Source organism: Aulonocara stuartgranti (assembly GCF_965226115.1).
Source record: "Aulonocara stuartgranti genome assembly, chromosome: 23".
Taxonomy (NCBI): Eukaryota; Metazoa; Chordata; class Actinopteri; order Cichliformes; family Cichlidae; genus Aulonocara; species Aulonocara stuartgranti.
The window spans coordinates 1,125,001-1,146,527 of NC_138958.1; the positions used below are offsets into that span (position 1 = coordinate 1,125,001).

Below are 21,527 nucleotides of genomic sequence, written 5' to 3' on the forward strand. Positions count from 1 at the left end.
AACAGCGAGGCATAATTCAATATGGCCTCCTTTAACTATAACGGAATTAGGGACGCTTGATGCGGCCTCATAAACTGGTCACAGGCACTCCATCTCTATGTCCCCTTTCACAGCGTCTTGGCATCGGCCTCTGGCCCGTCGACAGCCTCGGCTCCACTCAGCCGCTCCTTTTACTCCGTGCTGTTTACGGGGAGGAGACTGTGTGGCCCGCTGTACTAACCAGATTTAACTTATTCACACCAAAAAGCTGAATTCCTTTCGTTCCTTTGGGTCTGACTGGACCTCGTCTCTACAGGGAAATAACGCGTCCACGGGTCGTTTGTGCAGTCGTGCTGTGACAGTTTCGATAAGGGAGACGCCGCCGGGTTTGCTCCGCAGGCCCAACTAATCAATGTTAAAGCTTAGACATAAACGTGTTCCTTCATGCTGAATAAGCCAATCGGAGCAGAGTTGTAAATCTGGGGCCCGTGGATTCACCTCCACGCTGACACACCCCTGGTGTGTTTAACATGAGGAAGCAATGAGAGCTGAAGAAGGTTACCGCTTTAGGAACATGCAGGCCGAGCAAGCATCCGAGGAAAGTTTCTGATGCTCTGGATAAAAGAAGAGTGCAGCCAAAAAAGAAAAGACTGAAACAAATTCGGCGCCGTCAGCGTTTCACGTACGTCACCGTCACACACTCTGCAGACACTTCTATTAGATACTCCTTGGTAGTACCAGACCTTGGAGGTTGGTGCACTGTGGGCATAAATGAATGCCCGTTCCAACACATAACAACCATCAGCCCGAATCGTGGCTGCAAGGCAGGATGGATGCACGCTTCCTTCTCGTTATGCCAAATTCAGACCCTACCAGCCAACTGCAGGCGCACAAACAGACTCATCAGATCAGTGATATGAATCAAACAAGCTCATGTTCTTGGCTGACAGTGGTACCTGCTGTGGTCTTCTGCTGCTGTAGCCGACCTGCTCCAAGGTTGAACGGTGCTGTGAGTTCAGAGATGCTCTTCCAAAGTATCAGGTCATCTCTGATCTCTGACATCAACAAGGCATTTTCACACTACGGTTTAAATAAAAGTGAGCCAGGATCACCACATTAAGTGTGCAATAAAAGGACCGCTTCAGGTGTTCGGTCGTGCTTGTTTTTGCACGTTCAGTTCAGCTAAACTGCAGCCTGTCTGCACTTTCAATTAAGGATCTCATTTTCTTTTCAACAGCCCAGCATCAGCAGGGCTGAACCTACAGCTGTTTTCTAATAACTCTCGTCAGTTTCCCTTAAATCCTCTGACAATATCGGTTTCTACAGGTCGAGAGTCATGACTCACTCACGTCTGTAGCTCAGCAGCTGTGAGTCATGTATCTATACACTCCCCACGGTTGGTCGTTTGATCCAGAACAAATCTGAGGCGGCTCAACTGATTAGCTGTAAACGTTCTCCAGATTTAACAAAAACGTCCCCGAGCAAACGTATTCTGGTGTTAGTAGCTCCGTTACTGCACGTGTGACTGCCTGAAGGTCACCCGTTACTCAATGAAATCATTGACACTCCTAAAACGCAGAAACAGTTCACGGTTCAGCCGATAGTTTTGTGAAGCGAGGCCAGATTCTGACTTTGGCTTCATGAAGTGGTGCAGAGGTGGAGTGAACAGAGGAGGGGATGTAATCAATTCATCCAGACAATCAAGATCAAACAGCTGTTGCCCTGCATTGTGTTATAAACCCAGCATCTTCTTTTGATTTCCACCATAAAAGCACAAACTCGCTCACTGATCAGTTCAGCTTCAGCCAACATGACAAAGAGAACCTTTGGTCGAAAAGGTCCATCTGGAAAATGGCTGTGACCTCCTCTGCTGGAGGTGGTGCAGGTGGTAGTCTCCACCTCTGTTTCCAGCTGTTGTAACGCTGCTGCAGAGAAGTGGCTGCGCACTACAGCAGCGGTGCCCAACCCCCGGGCCGCGGGCCAGTGCGTGAGTCGTTTGGTGCCGGGCCGCGAGAATTGAGCCTTCGGTGTTAAATTTACGGTTTTCAGGGTTTTTATCGTTAACTCTGTTTCTCTGGGTCTTTCCCGTGTTGTAGTTGTGCGTCTTATTTTGAAAGAAATATTTACCCGTTACCATAGCGACCAGAGAGCATTAAGGACGCTGCTAATAAACTTACACAGTGAATTCTCATTTATTATTATATTTACAAAATGCCAACGTTTTTGTCTCGGCCGTATCATTTTGTCTTGTTGCATTTATCCACAACACCTTAACGGCCGGTCCGTGACAACAGTGTGCGTCCGTGGCCGCTGCAGGACGTTATCACAGAAGATCCGCTGCAGCTGAGGAACCGCAGTCTTTAAAGCAGGACTCCTGTGGGTGTTTGTGATCATGCAAAACTGAAGAGTGAATCACAGTCTGCATTTATCACAGGATTATTAATCAATTGCATCACTTCTTTTACTGCAGCAAGCCTGAGACAGAATTTAGCTTTAAGGTGCTGTTATTGACAGACCGTGGGCGAGTTAGGGCCCGATCAGTACAGGGCTGATTGTGGAAGGAGACAAGATGCTCACACTTCAAGTGCTTTTAAATATAAAACAATCACGAACGATTAGGTTGCTTATGGCAGACATCTGCCTTAGGTTAGAAGAGGGGGGAAAGCCACAGCTGGCACCTTAAATCCTCAGTCTCCACAATCACACATTAAAATGTATAACCGGGCCCAGTGCAGTGGGACGTGTCTTTAGACAGGAAGAGGCTGGGTCTGCAGGGTCTGTCACTTACTGCCAGCACAGCTAGTGCTGTCACCATAGCAACGCATCTCATGCTACTCGATCAGGACAAAAACAGAGACCCCAACCCGGCACACGAGTCGCCGAACACTAAACGTGTACGCGTGAGCTCTCGTAAAAAGGACACAAACATGTGCAGACACACGTAGCCACAACGCAGCAAACAACATCATCTTAGAGGGCCACGTGATGCGGCGCACAACCTGCAGGTGAACACGTTAAGCATCGCTTAGACCCAGCTGGAGCAGGCGGGGTTAATAAGAGAAAGCAAATAAAGAGAGAGGCATCAAATGGATGCTGTTCACACCTTTAAGAGGCCTGAAAGAGGAGGCTTTCCCACAGCGCAGAGCAGGTGTGTGCATGCGTGGAAGAAAGGTCTGCAGGCTGTGTGCATCTGCAGTGTGAAGGAAAACGAACGAGCCCAGGGCGGCGAACCCGCTTACCCCTGAACGTGAAACGAAGGGAAGGAAGGAGGCTCGAGTTTAAAGGAGGAGTAGAGGGAGCAGAAGCTGTCGTGGAGGAAACGTGAAAAGCTGCATCACTTTTTAACATCTTCCATTGTTTCACGTGATATTTAAAAGGCTGCCGTATCCACATCACCCAGAAATGTCAAACTCATATGGCAACAGTTCGTCTGCGTCACTTTAACCCAGACACTGGAATTAATAAAGGCTTCAACTAGAAACGTGGCCCATACACACACTGCAGGACAACAATTAATGAGGTCAGCTGAACAGAAGAGTCTTTTCCCGCCTTCTCTTTTCAAACTCAGAAGCTTTGTTCATCTTTTATGTACAGTCTATGCAGCTGTCATTCAAATGGTAAATGGCCTGTATTTATATAGCGCTTTACTAGTCCCTAAGGACCCCAAAGCGCTTTACACATCCAGTCATCCACCCATTCACACACTGGTGATGGCAGCTACATTGTAGCCACAGCCACCCTGGGGCGCACTGACAGAGGCGAGGCTGCCGGACACCAGCAGGCAACGGGTGAAGTGTCTCGCCCAAGGACACAACGACCGAGACTGTCCAAGCCGGGGCTCGAACCGGCAACCGTCCGATTACAAGACGAACTCCCAACTCTTGAGCCACGATCGCCTCAGACCACAGATGTGATTCGTTGCCTGAAATCTGTAAAAGCATTAGCTGCTAATGTTGTTGGCATTTACAGTCAGATATGTCCACCACTGATTTCTCTCTGCAGCACTCGTCACCTTCGTTTATCATTTGGTCCCTGAGCTCAGTAACTGATCTGACAGCACGACTGTGTGCTTGCAGTTACATTAACTGCCAGCAGCCTCACTGGGCGCCAAACAGACACTTTTCAGTCACATGACAGGCCTCCATGTTCTGTCCATATCGCTCCAATGGCCTAAAGCGGGGACGTGACAGTAAATCCAGACTCGCGTGTCACAAACTGCAAAGACGTTTGATAAACGTTTCGTCTCCTGCTGGGCTTCACGTCGTCTCTGATGCAGACGTTACCATTGCTTTATAAACTGGCCCAAACAGTATTGCAGATGTACAAATCTGTAACTGGGATCAATTAAGCTGCTACGCTTTTTTTGAAAGCCAAAGAATGAGAAATCAGTTGCACGGCCTTATTCGGTTTATTGTCTCATCTGCAAAACATCCCTTTGTTGATCCCTGCGTTACGGGACTGGCTCAGCTTGGAGTTTACAGTGTGAAGTCCCCAACGGTTAAAATAGGGCAGATCCAAACAGCAACAAGGACTATCAAATCAGATTGTTGCAGCATGGCGTAACGGCGCGCTGCGTGTTCATGTGTGTGTGGGTGTGACCCCATCCCTCCCCTCTCAGCTAGACCACATTTCTGTGCAGTGAGCAGGGGTTTACATAAACGGTCACACTCCTCTATCTAGGAATGGGAGTCAGGGAGGAGGGCATCGGCTAGGCTTTGTGTTTAAAAACAACAACCTATCACGGCGCTGGCAGCCTGCGATGGGCTGGAAACACGTCACCTGATCACGGCGACGGCCGTTAGATGTTACAGCGTGGTTTCCTCTTCATAATGAAAGGTTTATGTCGGGATCAACGCGTTTTGACTGTTTGCTTATTTTGCAAGGTGACAGCAGCGCGGCAACATTTGCCTCCTAGCATGTTACGACTGGCTAAAATTAAGATTGGGGATGATTTTTCTGACATCTGGCACTTCTGAGCAAATTCCCAGGAAATCAGTGTGGTGAGCCATCGTCCCTGAAGTCACAGTGAGCGCAAAATCATTCAGAAAGTCCGCCTAAGACTCACTTACCAAATACTTTCATGCTTTGTTCTGTTTGGAAACAGCATCTCTAAAAGCAACCTGTGTGTGGACACTAATACAGTGTTGTTAAACACACCACAGCAGCCGTTATGTTATTTTCAGTGTTTAACATCCAATAAAATCTGCTGCTCTGCTTTGGGAGGCCTTTGGCTGAAGACTGAAACTCATCGACTGTATCGATATCAACACTGGTATCAGTATCGGATACCAGTAGTGCTGGTATTGGCACAGTATTGGAAAGTCACAATACCAGTAGTAAGCATCAAAACCAGTAAAAATGCACGATTTTCATTCACCGTGATTTAAAAAAAGAATTCCAAGTAATTACATTTAATAATAATGGATTGCATTTATTGCGCTTTCACCTGTATTAAAGTTTCAAATCAGTATCATGGTGGTTGGAGACCATTTCCACATCATTGTATAATAAGCACAGGTGCACATTTCGAGGTACGAGTGCACTTGTTGCCAAATCCAGTGATCTGATTGGTCAGATCTGTTTATTCAGATGTGCAACACCTGCATTACAGACGGGAGAGTCTTTTTACGCATGAAATATTCACACAGATTTTACAGGCCTCTCTCTGGGAGAGACACCTGTCAGAGGAAACTCCTTCCCACTGTTCATATCAGCAAGCTCCTCCTTTCAGTTACTACCCACCCACCCTCGTGACCACAGGTGACAGTGGGAACGTAGCTCGACAGGTAAAGCGACAGCCTTGCTTTTACGCTCAGCTCTCCCCTCACTCGTGAGCAACACCCTAAAATTCTCCTAAACTTCTCTAATCGAGGTAGCAACTCGTTCCCAACTCAGAGTGGACCCTCCACCTCTGACCACCTACTACCTGCAGGTGTCTGAGGCTATGGTTAGTAGCCTCAGACACCTGCAGGTATGCAGTGCCAATCAGGCTTTATGTTTATTGCATTTTAAAAGTAAATCTAACATGTTAGCACAGTAATGATGTGCTGCAGAAATGCATTTACTCAGTGGCTCATCAAGCTGTGAATTTGTGGGAGTCAGAAGAGTCGTCTCGTGTTTTCCATCCCCCACTTGTTCCGCTGTTGATAAAAACTGCCGGGAACATGCACACAGTGGCAAGTTAGAAGTTGAAAGGGATACTTGGAAAGATAAGAGCAAAGGAGGAAGCACTTAGCAAAGGCACCCCAACAGTTAATTTCCTGTAGCAGTACATATCGCCTTCCTGGCCAACACTCAGGACCCAGTACACAGCCGGTGGAGGCTCAGTTCATGACCCCGATTGTCCACTGCCTCTGTGAACGAGGAACCGTGCGAAATGAACGGCAGCAACTTGCAATCAACGTCGGGCCGCGATATGAAAGCCTTAAAGATTCAGTGTGTTGCCAATGAAACAGGCAGCACAGGCTGTTCCAGCAAACTATGGTAAAGTGCAGGTGAATGCTAATGCTAAATTAGCCTGTACATACAGCTTTCTGTGTTTACACTTCTGTCTGACCACCTCAGACGTGAAGACTTCCTCTTCTGTCTTATCCAGAAGTCCGAGGACGTCCACACACCTGCGGTGTTTAGTCCCTTAAAATCAAACTCTTCTTTCTTTTCACTCATAAAGATGTGAAAGCAGTAATCGCACCCGGGTGCCGACCAAACAACCATACTGAGACCCTGTGGAGGACGTGGTCTCAGCAGCGTCTGTTTACCAACGTGAACCGACCTCAATCCGAACCGACAAGCAGGTTTACGCTGCAGGTTTGAGGAGGAATAACATTTCATAAGGATGAAGGTACTTTTAAATCGCAAAGGTCTGTACAGGTTTGCAACCAGCCGTGAAATGAATGTAAATTATCCATGTTGCTCCCGCCTCAGACACGCAAACTGAACGTTCTCGTGTGGTGACGTAGTGATGCATTTGGGTTCACTTGGATTTTTCTGCGTCAGGAAAAAAGCCACAAGTTTCACTTATTAACTGATGCGGACCAGAGGAAACGACCTCCGAGCGTGAAAACACGCCAACGCAGGCTTTTGTCAAAACAAACTGCCCATTTAAAAATGAAAAGAAACACCCATAAACATGCGGATGAAGCCTAATACAGTGTTCTCATCAACGCACACACAAATAAATATAAATAGAAAACATACATTGCCAGGAAGTAGGCTGGCCAGTAGCTGAAAAATGAGATCCTGCAGACAGCAAAGGGTGGCTGGGGCACATACTCGAAGTGAAACACACACACACCTACATGGTGGGCCACTTCAAAGACATTCCACAACGTGCACAGCATTGTCGGAAAATGCCAACGTGCACTTCACTGAAGAGTGCCTGAGTGTCCAAAAGGGGCTACAGACAAACTCGCAGACAAATGGAGGCCGAGCCTCGATTTTTACAACAGCACGCGGTTCTCCATTAGCTGAGCTGTCAGAGCAACTCTTCAACTGCTCCTCCTGAATAAATGACACCGCTCTGGAGATTTGATTGAGACCGCAAGAGGGGAAGAGCCAATCTGTGCGACCACGCTGGTTAAAGAAACACAGCCGTGCACGTATGTATATTCATGCATGCTCACAAGCAGCACAGCCGTGCCTGACGGGGGCCAGAAGTGGGCAGTTGCACAACTTGTTTTTCACAAGTCAGACCAGGAGACAGCTCAGCGGCAACATCTGAACAACCTTTCCTGATTAACTGTGACAAATGGGCCAATCACAATCAAACAACAGCCTGTGAAAGCTGATTTGTTACATGTTTTCTGAGGTGCAGTCGGCTACGGCGTGGGTTATTTATCAGGACGGCTTCTTCTCGTTCTTGTGTCTGAGATGGAGGTATCAGGCAGCATGTGGATCCAGAATGAAATATTCAAAGTATTTTGGTTGTTGCCCCGACCCCACCCCCTTTTTTTTGGCGTAAACATCTCAAAAGTGCCAAATATGGTCACTTCCCAGAGTCCTCACAGCCAATGACATGTACCCCATTCCCTGAGAGAGAGACGCGAGAGAGGGAAAAAAATAAAAAAGACCAGGAAGGAGGGGTACCAGCAGCCCGTCTCATAAGACCCCCTTTCAGGGGCCTCTGTTCTGTCTGCATACATGACCTGTGTAAAGTAGCCACATCGTTTCCTTTGAACCTGGCCGGCGGGAGCCATTTTAAGCAACACAACCTGAAGCTTGGAGAGTCCCACCATTGCTGACAAAAAGAAAAACAACAGGTTCCACTTTATGAATGGGTGCCCACACATTTACGTGGTCGACCTGCTCACTTGGACCAAGTTCACACACCCAAAAAAACAAAACACTGAGGCTTGGGCAACACGTCGTCCAAAAATCACTGAACACAAATCTCACAAGGATTAATGTGGGCCAAAGGTTAAACCGCTGACAAACACCCAAAATGTTCAATAATTGATTTCACGGGCGCTCCAGACTTTGTTTGTCTCATTCATTCATTTAATTTGAGATATAAGACACAAGTGACCTATTATACAGAGAAATGCATCATCTAATGCGGCCTCACAGCTGGCCCTGCAATTCTCATTTCACTGAGATCACCCTTAAAAATAAGAAATAACACAAATAAGAAATACCAGAGTGGGCAACAGTGCTCATTAACTTCATTCGGCCCATAAAATGTGGGCTCAAGTATGGTGCACTGTGTCCCTGTGTTAAAGCACCAGCTGAAAACAAAACAGCGCACAGCTGGATCGTGTTTAATCTGTGGCAATGCACATCTGTATAGCTGTAATCACCATCCGCGCTAATTCATTGATAAAAAGAAATAAAACCGAGGCGCAGACTCTGGGGAGGAAGATCTGGAGCGGAAGGCAGATGGAGGCTGTCCCGCCACCTATGCGGACACTTCTCAGCGGCTAATTTGTTTACATCCAGGCTGCGTGTGCGCGTGAGAGGCCTAGCAAGCCTCGCAGGGCCAATCCTGCCGCCCCCAGTTTAGGCTCGCTGCCGCGGACCACCCTCGTCCAGTTACAGCCACTAATCTGACCCTCGGGTGGCGCATTTAGCGCGGGCCGCTAAAATATGTACCTTTAAGAGCCGGCGCGAGAGGGGCGGGGTTTATTAGCCGATAATTAATATTTGTGCGCCAAGTTATCAGCCACACGCACAAAACTGAAATTACGAGCCCCTTAATTAGACCTGGAGGAGAATCTGAGCATGCGCCAAAATGAAAGCAACAGTCCCGTGACTCACATTATCACGCTGATTGATAAAAAGAAGAAAATGCCCCCCCAGCAGTGACTGCAAGGTTCAAGAAAAACACACTATTGTTCATGTTATAATGCAAACATCTGCGCTTAGGACAGGGTCATTTCCCGCGAACACACACTTCACACTCACGTGAAGTTATGAGTTATAAGAAGTCATTAAAAAAATGAAATAATACTCACTTTCTCCTTTTATTAGTCCACACTGGCATATAATGCAGGTGCACATGATAAACAACACCATCTGTGCTCGCAGTTTAAGCGTCAGCCGCCTCATTTTGGCTGGAGGATAAGTTATGCTCGCTTCTTGAAGTCGTTCAAAAAAAATTCCAATCTTCAGGGAGAAATGTTTAAAGTGAACTAAGAAATTGCTAAAAACTTAAAAAGGTCCAATAAAGCCAGCCGATTTGAGGTTTCCTCCCCCTGTAAGGGGGTTATAAATTGATAACTGTCTTCTGTGCCAAATGTGTTATGTACGTGAGACACTAAATAACGTGATCCTGGGTTCTGGCGACACATGTGCGAGTAAAAAATTTCATTTTCCAGAAGTGAAGTCGACAGTCCACGTTCATCTGTTTGATTTTGGTGCCCCGCTAAATCAAGGGGGGAAATGTTATTATTATTATTATTAATAATAATAATATCCCACACACAGACAGAGCTAGTTTGGAGATCCCCTAAGAAGGTCCGCTGGCCCCGGGCTCATTTCCCTGTAATGTGCCGCTCCAGTGAGGGAGGACCCCGGGAGGTATTTCAAAAACAAAACGCTGTTTTCCTCACGCAGACACGCGCTGGAGTTGTGAATAGCACCCCCCAAAAACACAGGCAGCCTTTGAGCTCTCGTTTTCTTTCAGAAGTCTTTATATCACCTCCTGCGTCCTGGTGTCTTCACACAAGCTCGTCTCCCTTTTCTTTGAGCAGGGAGCACATCCCAGGAAACTCCGGCAGGAAAAACGTGCAGCTTTCCTCGCTTCGACCTCCCTCTGAACTCCTTCACCCCCGCTGACCACCGCAAGCCCGTAAAAACGACAAAACGGCGGAGAGGGGAAAACTAACCTGGAAAGGTTTGAAAAAACGCCACTTTGCTCTCACATTCCCCGCGAGGAGTAAAAGAAGCCAGAAAATAACAACAACAATGCCCGCATTCACCGTGCACGCTGCCGCCGTGAGGTGAGGGAAGTCGCCACACCACGCCGCCCGTTCCTTCCCTCAGATTAACGTTAGCTGGAGGGGACTAAACGGCTAACGTTAGCTAGCTAATCCAAAACAAACGAGGTTTCGGTGTCGGCGACGACAGTTCAAAATCAGAATAAAATCAAAAACACGCTTAAAGTGAACAGTCCGAGTCCGCCAGCCCAGAAGAAAAGGACAGGAGAAAAAAACGATGAGGTAACGATACGTAAAAAAGACTTAAAAAGACGGGTCAAGTGTAAAAACTTGGATTCCCGTTTAGCGATCGCTCTCCCTCAGGTTCCCCCTCTTTCCGTCTCTCTCTCTGCGAGCCTCCCCACCAGTAAACAAGTCCTGCCAGTCACCTCAGCTGGGCCACGCAGGGTCTGCGGGAAAACCCGGGACGGAGCGCTTTGTGACACTGCGCTGCTCACTGCGCTCGCCGTCCTCGCATAGCAACACGTTTTATTACAAAAGCAGACACAACACAGGGAAATAATTAAAAAATATATAATTAATGTGGAATAAAATCAGATGAAGCAGAGCGAAGAGTCTGTGGACAAAATAATAGGAACACACTAGCCCAGACCAGTTTTACAGCTGCAGCAAATTATTTTCAAATTCTCTGCCTTTTATTTTATTAATAAACTGTTAATTAGCCCATCGGGAAAAAAAACAAAAACAAAAGAAAAGCAAATAAACGCATTATTTTCTGTAACATAAATGAGTAGAGCTGATATTTAGATTAAATTTAGGGTTTTTTTATAAAATGAGAGAGCCACCCAAAAAACCCAGTCAGTATCTTACCCACTATTCACTATATTTTACCAACATGCCCTTTAGACAGACAGATAGGAAAAGATCACTTTATCTTTTTATTGAAGTAATATTTTGTACTTTAAATTACCAAAATAGCTTTCCTATACTGCAGGTAATCCCTTATACAAACATACTCTACACTCACCAGCCCCTTCGGTAATTACACCTGTTTAGCTGCTCAATAACCCAAATATCTAATCGGGGCTAGCAACTCCTGATGACCTGCTGAAGTTCAACGTGAGCAACAGAATGGGGGGAAAGGTGATTGTTGGTGCCAGACGGGCGAGTCTGAATATTTAAGAAACTGCTGATTTGGGATTTTCCTGCACGATCATCTCTAGGGTTTACAGAGAATATGCTTAAAAATGCCTTGTTGTTTGGCCCGACTGCTTGGAGCTGATAACAAGGCAACAGTAAATCACATAAGCACTTGCTACAACATGCAGAAGAGCATCTCTGAATGCACAATATGAAGCAGATGGACTACAGCAGCAGAAGACCACACCGGGTCATTCTTGTCAGCTGAGAACAGGAAACTTCAGTCCACACAGGCTCACTCAAACTGGACAACAGAAGATTTGTAAAATGTTTCCTGGTCTGATGAGTCTTCACATCTGCTGCGACATTTGAATGGCAGTGTGGGAATTTGGTGTGAGCAACATTAAATCTTGGATTCGTCCTGCCTTCAATCATTAGTTCAGGCGGGCTGTGTTCATGTAATGGTGTGGGAGATCGTTTTTTGGCACACTTTGGATCTCTGAGCATAATTTAAACACCACATCCTACCAGAGTATAGTTGGTGACCAGGTCCATCTCTTTCTGACCTCAGTATACCATCATCTGGTTGTGCTTCTATCAGGATAAGATGCCATGTCAGTTCATCAAGTTCAAATAATCTCAAACTGTTTTCTTGAACGTGACTGTACTCAAAAGACTTCCACAGTCACCAGACATCAATCCAGTAGAGCAGGATGTGGTGGAAATTCCCACTGTGGATGTACAGCTGACAGACCTCAGCAGGACCGACCAAAATCTCTGAGGAACATTTCCAGCAACTTGTTGAAGGCAATCCTGAAGACAAAGGGTGGTCTGGAGAACGTGTACCTAAAGAAGTGGCCACCAATAATACACTGTACATGATGAGCCAATCAGGCGCTTGTTATTACACCTATACCATTCTGATAGAGATGATCAGGAACCCCTCCACCTCACTCATGAAAGCCACTGCTCAAGCAAACACTCACATTTATATTTGATTACCTGAGCTGGCCCAGCGCTTATTAAAGACATCACACAACAGGATCGTAGTGCCTGATGGGAACATTGGTCCCATTGTCATACACCAGTGACACTGTGGGCTAAACAAAGTCTGGCACCGAGGAGTGTAAACATTACACGCTGCCCAGGTTTTGGCAGCCAGAACATACCTGCAGTAAGAAAGCTAACATTGTTCCCTCAGGTTTGCATAGCAAATATCCTTATAATGAAACCAGCACTATTGACGAGGCTTGTCCTCACACAATACCTGGAAGTTTTTTTGTTTTTCCTTTTCCTCCTACGGGAAAGCCGACTTCTGCCACAGTTTTTATCCACCTGAAACCGAGGCTGATATTTGTATAGAGCAGAACAACGGCTTCTTATTTATCACACAGAGGTGCAGTGTGTGTGCTTGGATGGGTACAAACTGCTCTGCTCCACTAAAGGCTTGTGGCGCGGGCTCGTTGTTAATCTTAGGAATGTTGTTACCCGGTGAACAGAGTAAATGAGGTCTTAGTGAGATTAAATGTCACAGGTCTGAAGGACTAAGTTTGTGGAATCTACTCCAAACAGATCTCTTTGTGGTGGTCACGCTGTCTGACGCCAGCTGGAGGCACGCACATGCCTCCTCTCCTCACGCTTGTCCCGCTCGCTCTCAGGTGCTGTGCGTAGCGCCAGTTTATTTTCTTTTTCAGTGGGAGCAGAATAGGTTGAGTGAATGGCTTTTTATCCCACTAACCTACCTAGAGTGCTGTTAGATGAGTCTACACATGCAGCTCCTGCTCTGTACTATGAATTCATTTGAGTGGCACCAAAAATAACCGCCAACTGCAAATGTCAAACAAGGACAAAGGGACACAACGTTGTGAACAAATAGGATTAAATCTGACCCGAGAGGCCAAGTGAACGGAGCTTTGTGCTACATCGGATGAACGTAACACACTTCTGAGGTCGTAAGGCTTTTTTCCGAGCTTTTGAAATTCCTCCTTATTTTCTCACCTCTCGCTCACAGTCAGAGCTCTCCACTGAGATATTGTGAAGCAGTAGCGCCTGCCGTGGATGGAGTGACATTTCTCTTTTTATCACAATGTCAGGGAAAAATTGAGTTTCCACCTGTCATTCAGACTAGATGACATACAGTCATGGCTGAACCTCGACTCCCACTGCATCAGAAACACTATTCCTCAAGCCTCCTTCTTTATTGTATTTCTTCCTCTGGAAAACCGGCTCCCATATCCACATAGAAAACTGTCAGTGTTGCCACAACAAAAGATAAGAATTTCCTTTCTTTCTTTTTTCTAAATCAAGGTCTGTTTTGTTCACTCAGGTTCTAAAACAGTATCTGAAGTATAAACAAGTCAAGTGTTATTTTCAGCCAGACAGAGTCTTCTTTGTAAAACCCAAAACAGAAATGTCCTCAAGCAGGAGGCGACTGTGCCGAAGTTCAGCACGAAGGCCAGAGCTCCGGTTTGCCAACGACTCCTGCAAAGCTTCTCTATGGGTAGAAATCTGTGCCATCAGAAACTGAATTTGAATAAGTTCAATTTGAATTTGAATTGCTCAGATTGAATCTGAATTGTAACTTGAATAAATGCTTTTGAAAACTGAATTTGAATTAGTCTAATTTGAAATTGAATTTATGGTTTGAAAATGAATTGATTTGCTTTGAAACTGCATTTTATCCTTTAAAAATTCAGCTCTCGAATACTTTCAGTTTCACTTCTCACCATTCAGTTTCAGGTCTACAATTCAATTTCAGTTCCAAAATTCAGTTTTTTGGAACTTACATCCGGTTCCGGTTCAAGCGCAGATTAATAGAACTACGTTTTACTAGCGGACCGAAAGTGTTACTGACGGGAATCTACAGCGTCTTGAGCTGAATTAAGACTTCAGAAGTCATTCGTCATGTCGAATGACCAGCGGATAAACTCTCAGGTTGGTAATAAATGTATTACATGTATAAGAACAAGCGTCATGTTAACAAAAGATAGCCGTAAGGTAACTTTTATGCTTATTGCAGCTGTTAGCTAAAAACGGTAATTTAGCGTAGTTTGCCCTGAATTCAGCTTTGACAACAAATATGATCGACTGTTTCTAGTAGAATTCCAAAGCTGTCATCTTGGACCCTCTCAGAGTGCCCCTCTGTATGCTTGCAGAGACCCCTACAGTAGGGAAACATGCAAAACGGTGTCCAAACCTTTGTGTTTTATCTTTACACAGCATCCCAACTCTTTAGCTAACTTAATAACTTTAGCTAAAGTGAATAGTTAGTCTGATTCATTAGTGCAGCATTACTGGATCACCTCTGTTTGAAGTGATATAATATGATATACAACTATCACTGAAACAGCAAACTTTGTAAATAAGCAAACAACACATCTCATTCTCTAAACGTTTGGCCACAGCTGTAGATTACACTACCAGTGCTTGTTCACTCTTAACAATAATTACATTTCTAAATTGACTTTGTGCATTTACAGGTAAACAATATCTAATATTTTATCTAAATGACTGCTTTGTCTTTGAAAAGGGTGAAGAGCCTGAGGCCGGTGACAGTCCAGTTCTACTCTAAGTACATCCTTACAGTGGCTCACAGGACAAGGCCACATTCCTGTCCTGCCAGAAGAGAAGAGAAACTTCAGAGTCTTCATGCAGTTCAACCACACCTGTCATATTCCATATGACAGGGGTCTCAAACTCCAGTCCTCAAGGGCCAGTGTCATGCAACTTTTCCATGCCCTCGAGGACTGGAGTTTGAGACCCCTGCCGTATGGTGTTTATGCTGTTTTCCACTCCACAGTTACAGCATGTCTGACTGCCTGTTCAGCATATGCAAAAATATATGAGTTTAAGCATGTGATGACTAAGGCCTTCCATTATGGTGTTTGTCATCACATGTCACAGACATCTGGATGATCATTTGGAATAAACAAAACTAAAAACTTGTTACTTCATCTTTTATCTTTATTATTATTATTATTGTTCTTATTTTACACTTTTCATTGTTAGGCATTAGGTTTATTTGTAGTAGTCCTTTCCAACGTCTTTCCCTCTTCCATGTTACTGTGTCAGCATCTATTTGGGGTTGGAAGTGGAACAGAAAGTAAAGAAATCCAAAGTGCCATTAAAACCAGGAGAGGTTCTTATATTTCAGAAGAAGGGATTAATTCAAAAGAAATGACCTCAATGCCATATTTTATTTAGGAACCCTAGAGAACACTTTGCAAAATAACACATTCTTATAATTTCACCCTCAGATGAGCCAAGCTACGACTGTCAGGGAAGGTGATGTAGGTACAGAGCATATGAGAGTGGTTAAGTTAATGTCTCTTGTCTAGATGAAGGCACAAGAGGGATCAATGGCAAGGCGTAGAGATTCAGTATCTTCAGTCTTCAGTGGACACTCCATTTCTGGCACAAAACTCCTGTAAAAGATGGTCGATTTAGGAGGTGACCCGACAACTTCAGCCTGTCAAACATAGCAATGGAGCAGTATGTTTAAAAAAAAACCAACTAATTAAGCATGCACTCAGTACCCTAAGAATTATTATGGTAGTTAAACACAGTGATATTTGTATATCACTTCAAACAGAGGTGATCCAGTAATGCTGCACTAATGAATTAGACTAACTATTCACTTTAGCTAAAGTTATTAAGTTAGCTAAAGAGTTGGGATGCTGTGTAAAGATAAAACACAAAGGTTTGGACACCGTTTTGCATGTTTCCCTACTGTAGGGGTCTCTGCAAGCATACAGAGGGGGTACTCTGAGAGGGCCCAAGATGACAGCTTTGGAATTCTACTAGAAACAGTCGATCATATTTGTTGTCAAAGCTGAATTCAGGGCAAACTACGCTAAATTAGCGTTTTTAGCTAACAGCTACAATAAGCATAAAAGTTACCTTACGGCTATCTTTTGTTAACATGACGCTTGTTCTTATACATGTAATACATTTATTACCAACCTGAGAGTTTATCCGCTGGTCATTCGACATGACGAATGACTTCTGAAGTCTTAATTCAGCTCAAGATGCTGTAGATTCCCGTCAGTAACACTTTCGGTCCGCTAGTAAAACTTAGTTCTATTAATCTGCGCTTGAACCGGAACCGGATGTAAGTTCCAAAAAACTGAATTTTGGAACTGAAATTGAATTGTAGACCTGAAACTGAATGGTGAGAAGTGAAACTGAAAGTATTCGAGAGCTGAATTTTTAAAGGATAAAATGCAGTTTCAAAGCAAATCAATTCATTTTCAAACCATAAATTCAATTTCAAATTAGACTAATTCAAATTCAGTTTTCAAAAGCATTTATTCAAGTTACAATTCAGATTCAATCTGAGCAATTCAAATTCAAATTTAACTTATTCAAATTCAGTTTCTGATGGCACAGATTTCTGCCCATACTTCTCATTCGATAAGCCAGTTGGAAAGTTGCTGCTGACTAATTTGTACCCAGCAGTGGACATTCTGGTTTTGTGCAACAATACCTTGCTCACCGTATGTTTACAAAAAAGATGACTCTGTGTAAAATAAGTACAAAGAAGGACAAAAACAAGCAAATGCAAGAACTCACTGTGGAAACTGCAACATTTCAAGCTCGCCTCCTCTCTGTCAGACGGCAGCACACGTAGCATCTGTGTCCGAATCACGCCGTCTATCAGCACGATGTCCAACGGGAAACTGTGGATCCACGTGTATCGAATAAAGAATTTAAAGAAAAGAAAAACAGCACAGAGGCCGTTCTGTGCACAGACACACAAACGCACACTGAGTGTTGAAACTCATACATTTTATAGGTTTTTTTTTATATATATATCAGAATCACAATACTTTATTAATCCCTGAGGAAATGATGTTACATGTGGGAAATCTGCTGGTTCTTATACAGCACTTTTATACTCTGGCCCTTTATACAACATGTGTCATTCACACGAGCACTTTTCATCTCTTTCTGTCTAATATTCGCGCACACTTACTCACCAATAAACTCAGATTTCCCGAGGATACTTTGGCACACAGAAAACCAACTTTCTCATTAGTAGATAACCTGTTTTGCCCGATCATATGGGATCAATCTTATCTTTTGTGCCACAAAATGTCTTTTTTTTCTTTTTCTTTTTCTTTACAAAAATCTACAAGTTTTTTTGAAAACTGGAGAAAAAATTGCTGCAGTTTTTCAAAGCCACCGCCTGGATTTAACTAAACAAACAAATGAGGGCCTTTCATTGGATAATTAATGCATTCATTAATGTGTTTCAGCTGTGTTATGTAACTCTAACTGATGCAGTGAATAGTTTCTCAAACAACCATGTTGGAAGACATGGTCGTGGACAAAAACAGCTTCACGTGGGGCAAATTATTGACCTGAGTCAAGCAAAGAAAACAACTGTGATGATTTACAACTAAAACTGGGCTAAGAACTATCCAAGTCATTAGTAACGCCAGAAGGATGGTGATGAACCACAGGTTCAGGGAATAATTGTGGTCAGAATGAAGTTTTGAGTGACTGTCATTAGAGAAATCACAGAAACTCAACAGCAGAACTCACGGCCATGTTTGACAGTAAAACCATTTCCACACACACGATACATCGAGCAGCTGGGACTAAACAGCTGTGTAGCCTTAAGAAAACCATCAGTGACACTTATTGAAAAAAATCTTCAATGTTTGCAATGGAGAAGGTTATGTGGCCTGGTGCCGACTGTACAAGCTTGTGGAAGCAGGTTGGTCAGCTTAGGTTCAGCAACATCATGTTTCCAAAAGCTGAGGCCAGCTGACCGCCTGAAAACACTGAATGGCAGGTTTTTCTGTCAACTGATGTTTTTCCCCCTGATGGCATGGCCATATTTGAAGTTGACAATACCTCGGTTCACTGGGCTCAAATTGCATAACAGTGGTTCAAGGTCCTTTTTACACACAGGATTCAGGTCAGTTTTATTTATACAGCGCCAAATCACAACCACAGCCGCCTCAAGGGGCTTTATACTGTAAGGCAGACCCTACAATATCACAGAGAAACCCCAACAATCAAATGACCCCCTTTGAACCAGCACTTGGGGACAGTGGAAAGGAAAAACTCCCTTTTCACAGGAAGAAACCTCCAGTAGAACAAGGGGGCGGGGCCATCTGTCGCAATTGGTTAGGGGTGATGAGAGAAACACGACTGATAATGAACGACTGCAAAACCTCCCGCACTATACTTATAGTCCTCTTTCTTACTAATTTAAGACTTCCGGATGTGCTTTGCCGTGTGAAGACGTGCGTGCGGAGGCTCCGTGTAAAAATAGTCAAAATAGTGATATCGCCAGTTTGTTACCATTTTGAGGAAGCTCGGTTAATACGATTCGTGCTGTGGAGTGAATGAGGGTGCTCACGGGGCAATTTATGACCGAAAATGTCCAACCGACAGACCCGTGCCGGCATAGAAAAGTTGCATGCGGATAGCAACACTGCCGCCGCAGCTAGCAAGGCCACTGCTAACCCAGCACGCGCCGACAACATGCCTCAGTGGGCTCAAGACATGATGTCCGAGATCAAAAAAACAAATGCTGAGATTACAAAATACAGAGAGGAGACAAAAACCAAGATCATGAGATGCAAGGAGGAAATAGAAAAAGGAAGAAAAGAGTCAAAAGCCGAGATGGAAAAGTGGGCTAAGAGTGTGGAAGATAACACTAAAGCTCAGTTTGAGTTGCTACGTGAGGAGGTGAGACTGATAAGCGAGACGTCCGTCAGTCTGGCTAACAAGATGGAAGCGCGGAAAAAAGAAGTGGATGACACGCTGAACGACCAGTCTGACAGTATAACCAGCATGGAGACGAAATTGAAAGAATTGGAGAAGGAGATGCTGACGCTGAGGAGACGTAGTGAAGATCTCGAGGCGAGATCACGACGCAACAACATACGCATCGTGGGGGTAAGAGAAGGGGCTGAGACGGGCAAGACGCCGTCGGAGTTCATAGCTGGACTGCTGAAAGAAAAACTGGGGCTATCGGTGACACCGACGCTTGACCGAGCACACCGAACACTCGGCGCGAGACGAGACGGAGCCGGGGCTCCACCGAGAGCGTTCGTGGTGAGATGCCACTACTATATAGAGAAGGAGGAGATACTGAGGAAGGCGAGGGAAATGGAGAGAACGCCGGAAGGTCGGAGTGGACGAATTTATATCTTCCCAGACTACACCCAGGAAGTAAACAACAAGAGAGCAGCCTTCAAAGAAGCAAGGAGCCTCCTGCGTACCTACGGGGGGGGGGGGGGGGGGGGGGGGGGGGGTCAGATATGGGCTCCGTTATCCGGCAACGCTGGTGATTACACCAGAAGGGGGACAAACGAAAACCTTCGAGACCCCAAAAGACGCCATGGAGTTCATCAAGAAGACGCTGACTCCCGGGTGAAATATATGGGCTGGTCTGAGCTTGGCTACGTATAAGGGCTACACTGGTGTAAGGACTTACATGTCTCAGGAAAGATATTGGTGATTGGATTTTGCAATATTGGTGAAGTACCACCTCATCTTGTTTTATATTTGAATATTTTGTTTAAGAAATTGCTTTATACTACTTACATGTTATTTTTGTATTACTGGATTTTATTTTCAAGGATCTTTTTGCTACAAGTTCCCCCGACTGTTTTTTTTTTCTTCCCCCCCTCCCCCCTCTTTTTAGGAGGTGGGTAGCTTGGAGGGTGATATTATATTTTTAGAACCATGGGATATTTTGCACGGAGCCGCACACGGTGGGCTTGGTGTGTAGGAGATGGTGGACCGGTTGGCCACGAGGGTGCTTGTTAATGAGCACTGTGTTTGGGTTCGTATTCATATATGCAATGTGTTGTGTGTTACTTGTGTATGTGTGTGTGTTGTTTCCCCATTTTTTCCCAGACACCGTCCCTTTATTTTTTCTGTTTTTGCTGCCAGACCTTCAGGGTGTGATCCAGATGGTGGACGACATGGGAGCGTAGTGGACATGTTGAGCTGTGGACTCCTGGCATGGCACCGGACATGGCTGTGAGCGGAATGGGCACGAACTTGATTAGCTGGAACGTAAGGGCGATCAACAAACCGGCTAAACGGAGTAAAATCTTTTCATATTTAAGAGACCAGGGAGCGGAGATAGTATATTTGCAAGAGACACATTTGTTAAACAGGGACCACCTTAAACTGTGTAGGGGGGGTTTCAACCAGATCTATCATTCAAATTTCGATAGTAAGAGTCGAGGAGTGGCCATCCATATACACAGGAATGTACAATTCATAGAAACAACCGCCATAAAAGACAAACACTGTCGATATGTTATTGTAGCTGGGAAATTATTCAATATGCCAGTAGTGTTGGCAAATATATACGCACCCAACTGGGATAATGTTCAATTTTTTAAGGATTTGTTTTCGTTACTACCTAACTTGGACACACATAATTTGATTTTGGGGGGAGACTTGAATTGTGTCCTAGATTTAACTCTGGACCGCTCTAGCCCAACACCCGGTGTGCTAAGTAAATCTGCTCAATGCGTTAACTCCTTTTGTGAAGCATATGGTATATTCGATCCATGGAGATATGCAAATCCAACTGTTAGACAGTACTCCTTTTATTCCCCGCCACACCAAACTTATACTAGAATCGACTTTCTTTTGTTAGACAAGAAATTGACCCCAATGGTAATGCATGTAGAATACCCTGGTATAGTACTATCTGACCATAGCCCAGTCACACTGAAACTTAAATTCCCTGACTATACACCACCTCAGAGGATGTGGCGTCTTAATAGTAGATTGTTGGCTGATGATGATTTTAAAGAATTCATCAATTCGCAAATAGTTTTTTTCTTGGATCTTAATGATACTCCTGATATAAGCAGTGGCATTTTATGGGAATCATTAAAAGCGTACGTACGCGGACAAATTACTTCATACAGTGCTGGTGAAAGGAAAAGAAGAATGAAACGTATCACAGAATTAATGACAGCAATAAAAGAAGTTGACCGGGCAAATTCTATGACTCCATCTGAGGAGCTGCATAGAAAAAGGATTTTGCTC

At 44.6% G+C, this 21,527-nt stretch overlaps 1 protein-coding gene across 1 annotated transcript in view; it reads right to left on the reverse strand.

The window, feature by feature from the left end:
* Positions 1–10,395, reverse strand: part of insrb (insulin receptor b) — a 73,271-nt gene extending 62,876 nt beyond the window's left edge. The window contains exon 1 of the mRNA XM_082523369.1: positions 9,429–10,395. Coding sequence (XP_082379495.1) covers positions 9,429–9,522 — 94 coding nt within the window. The 5' untranslated portion in view covers positions 9,523–10,395. The remainder of the gene's footprint in view (positions 1–9,428) is intronic.
* Positions 10,396–21,527: the final 11,132 nt, after the last annotated feature.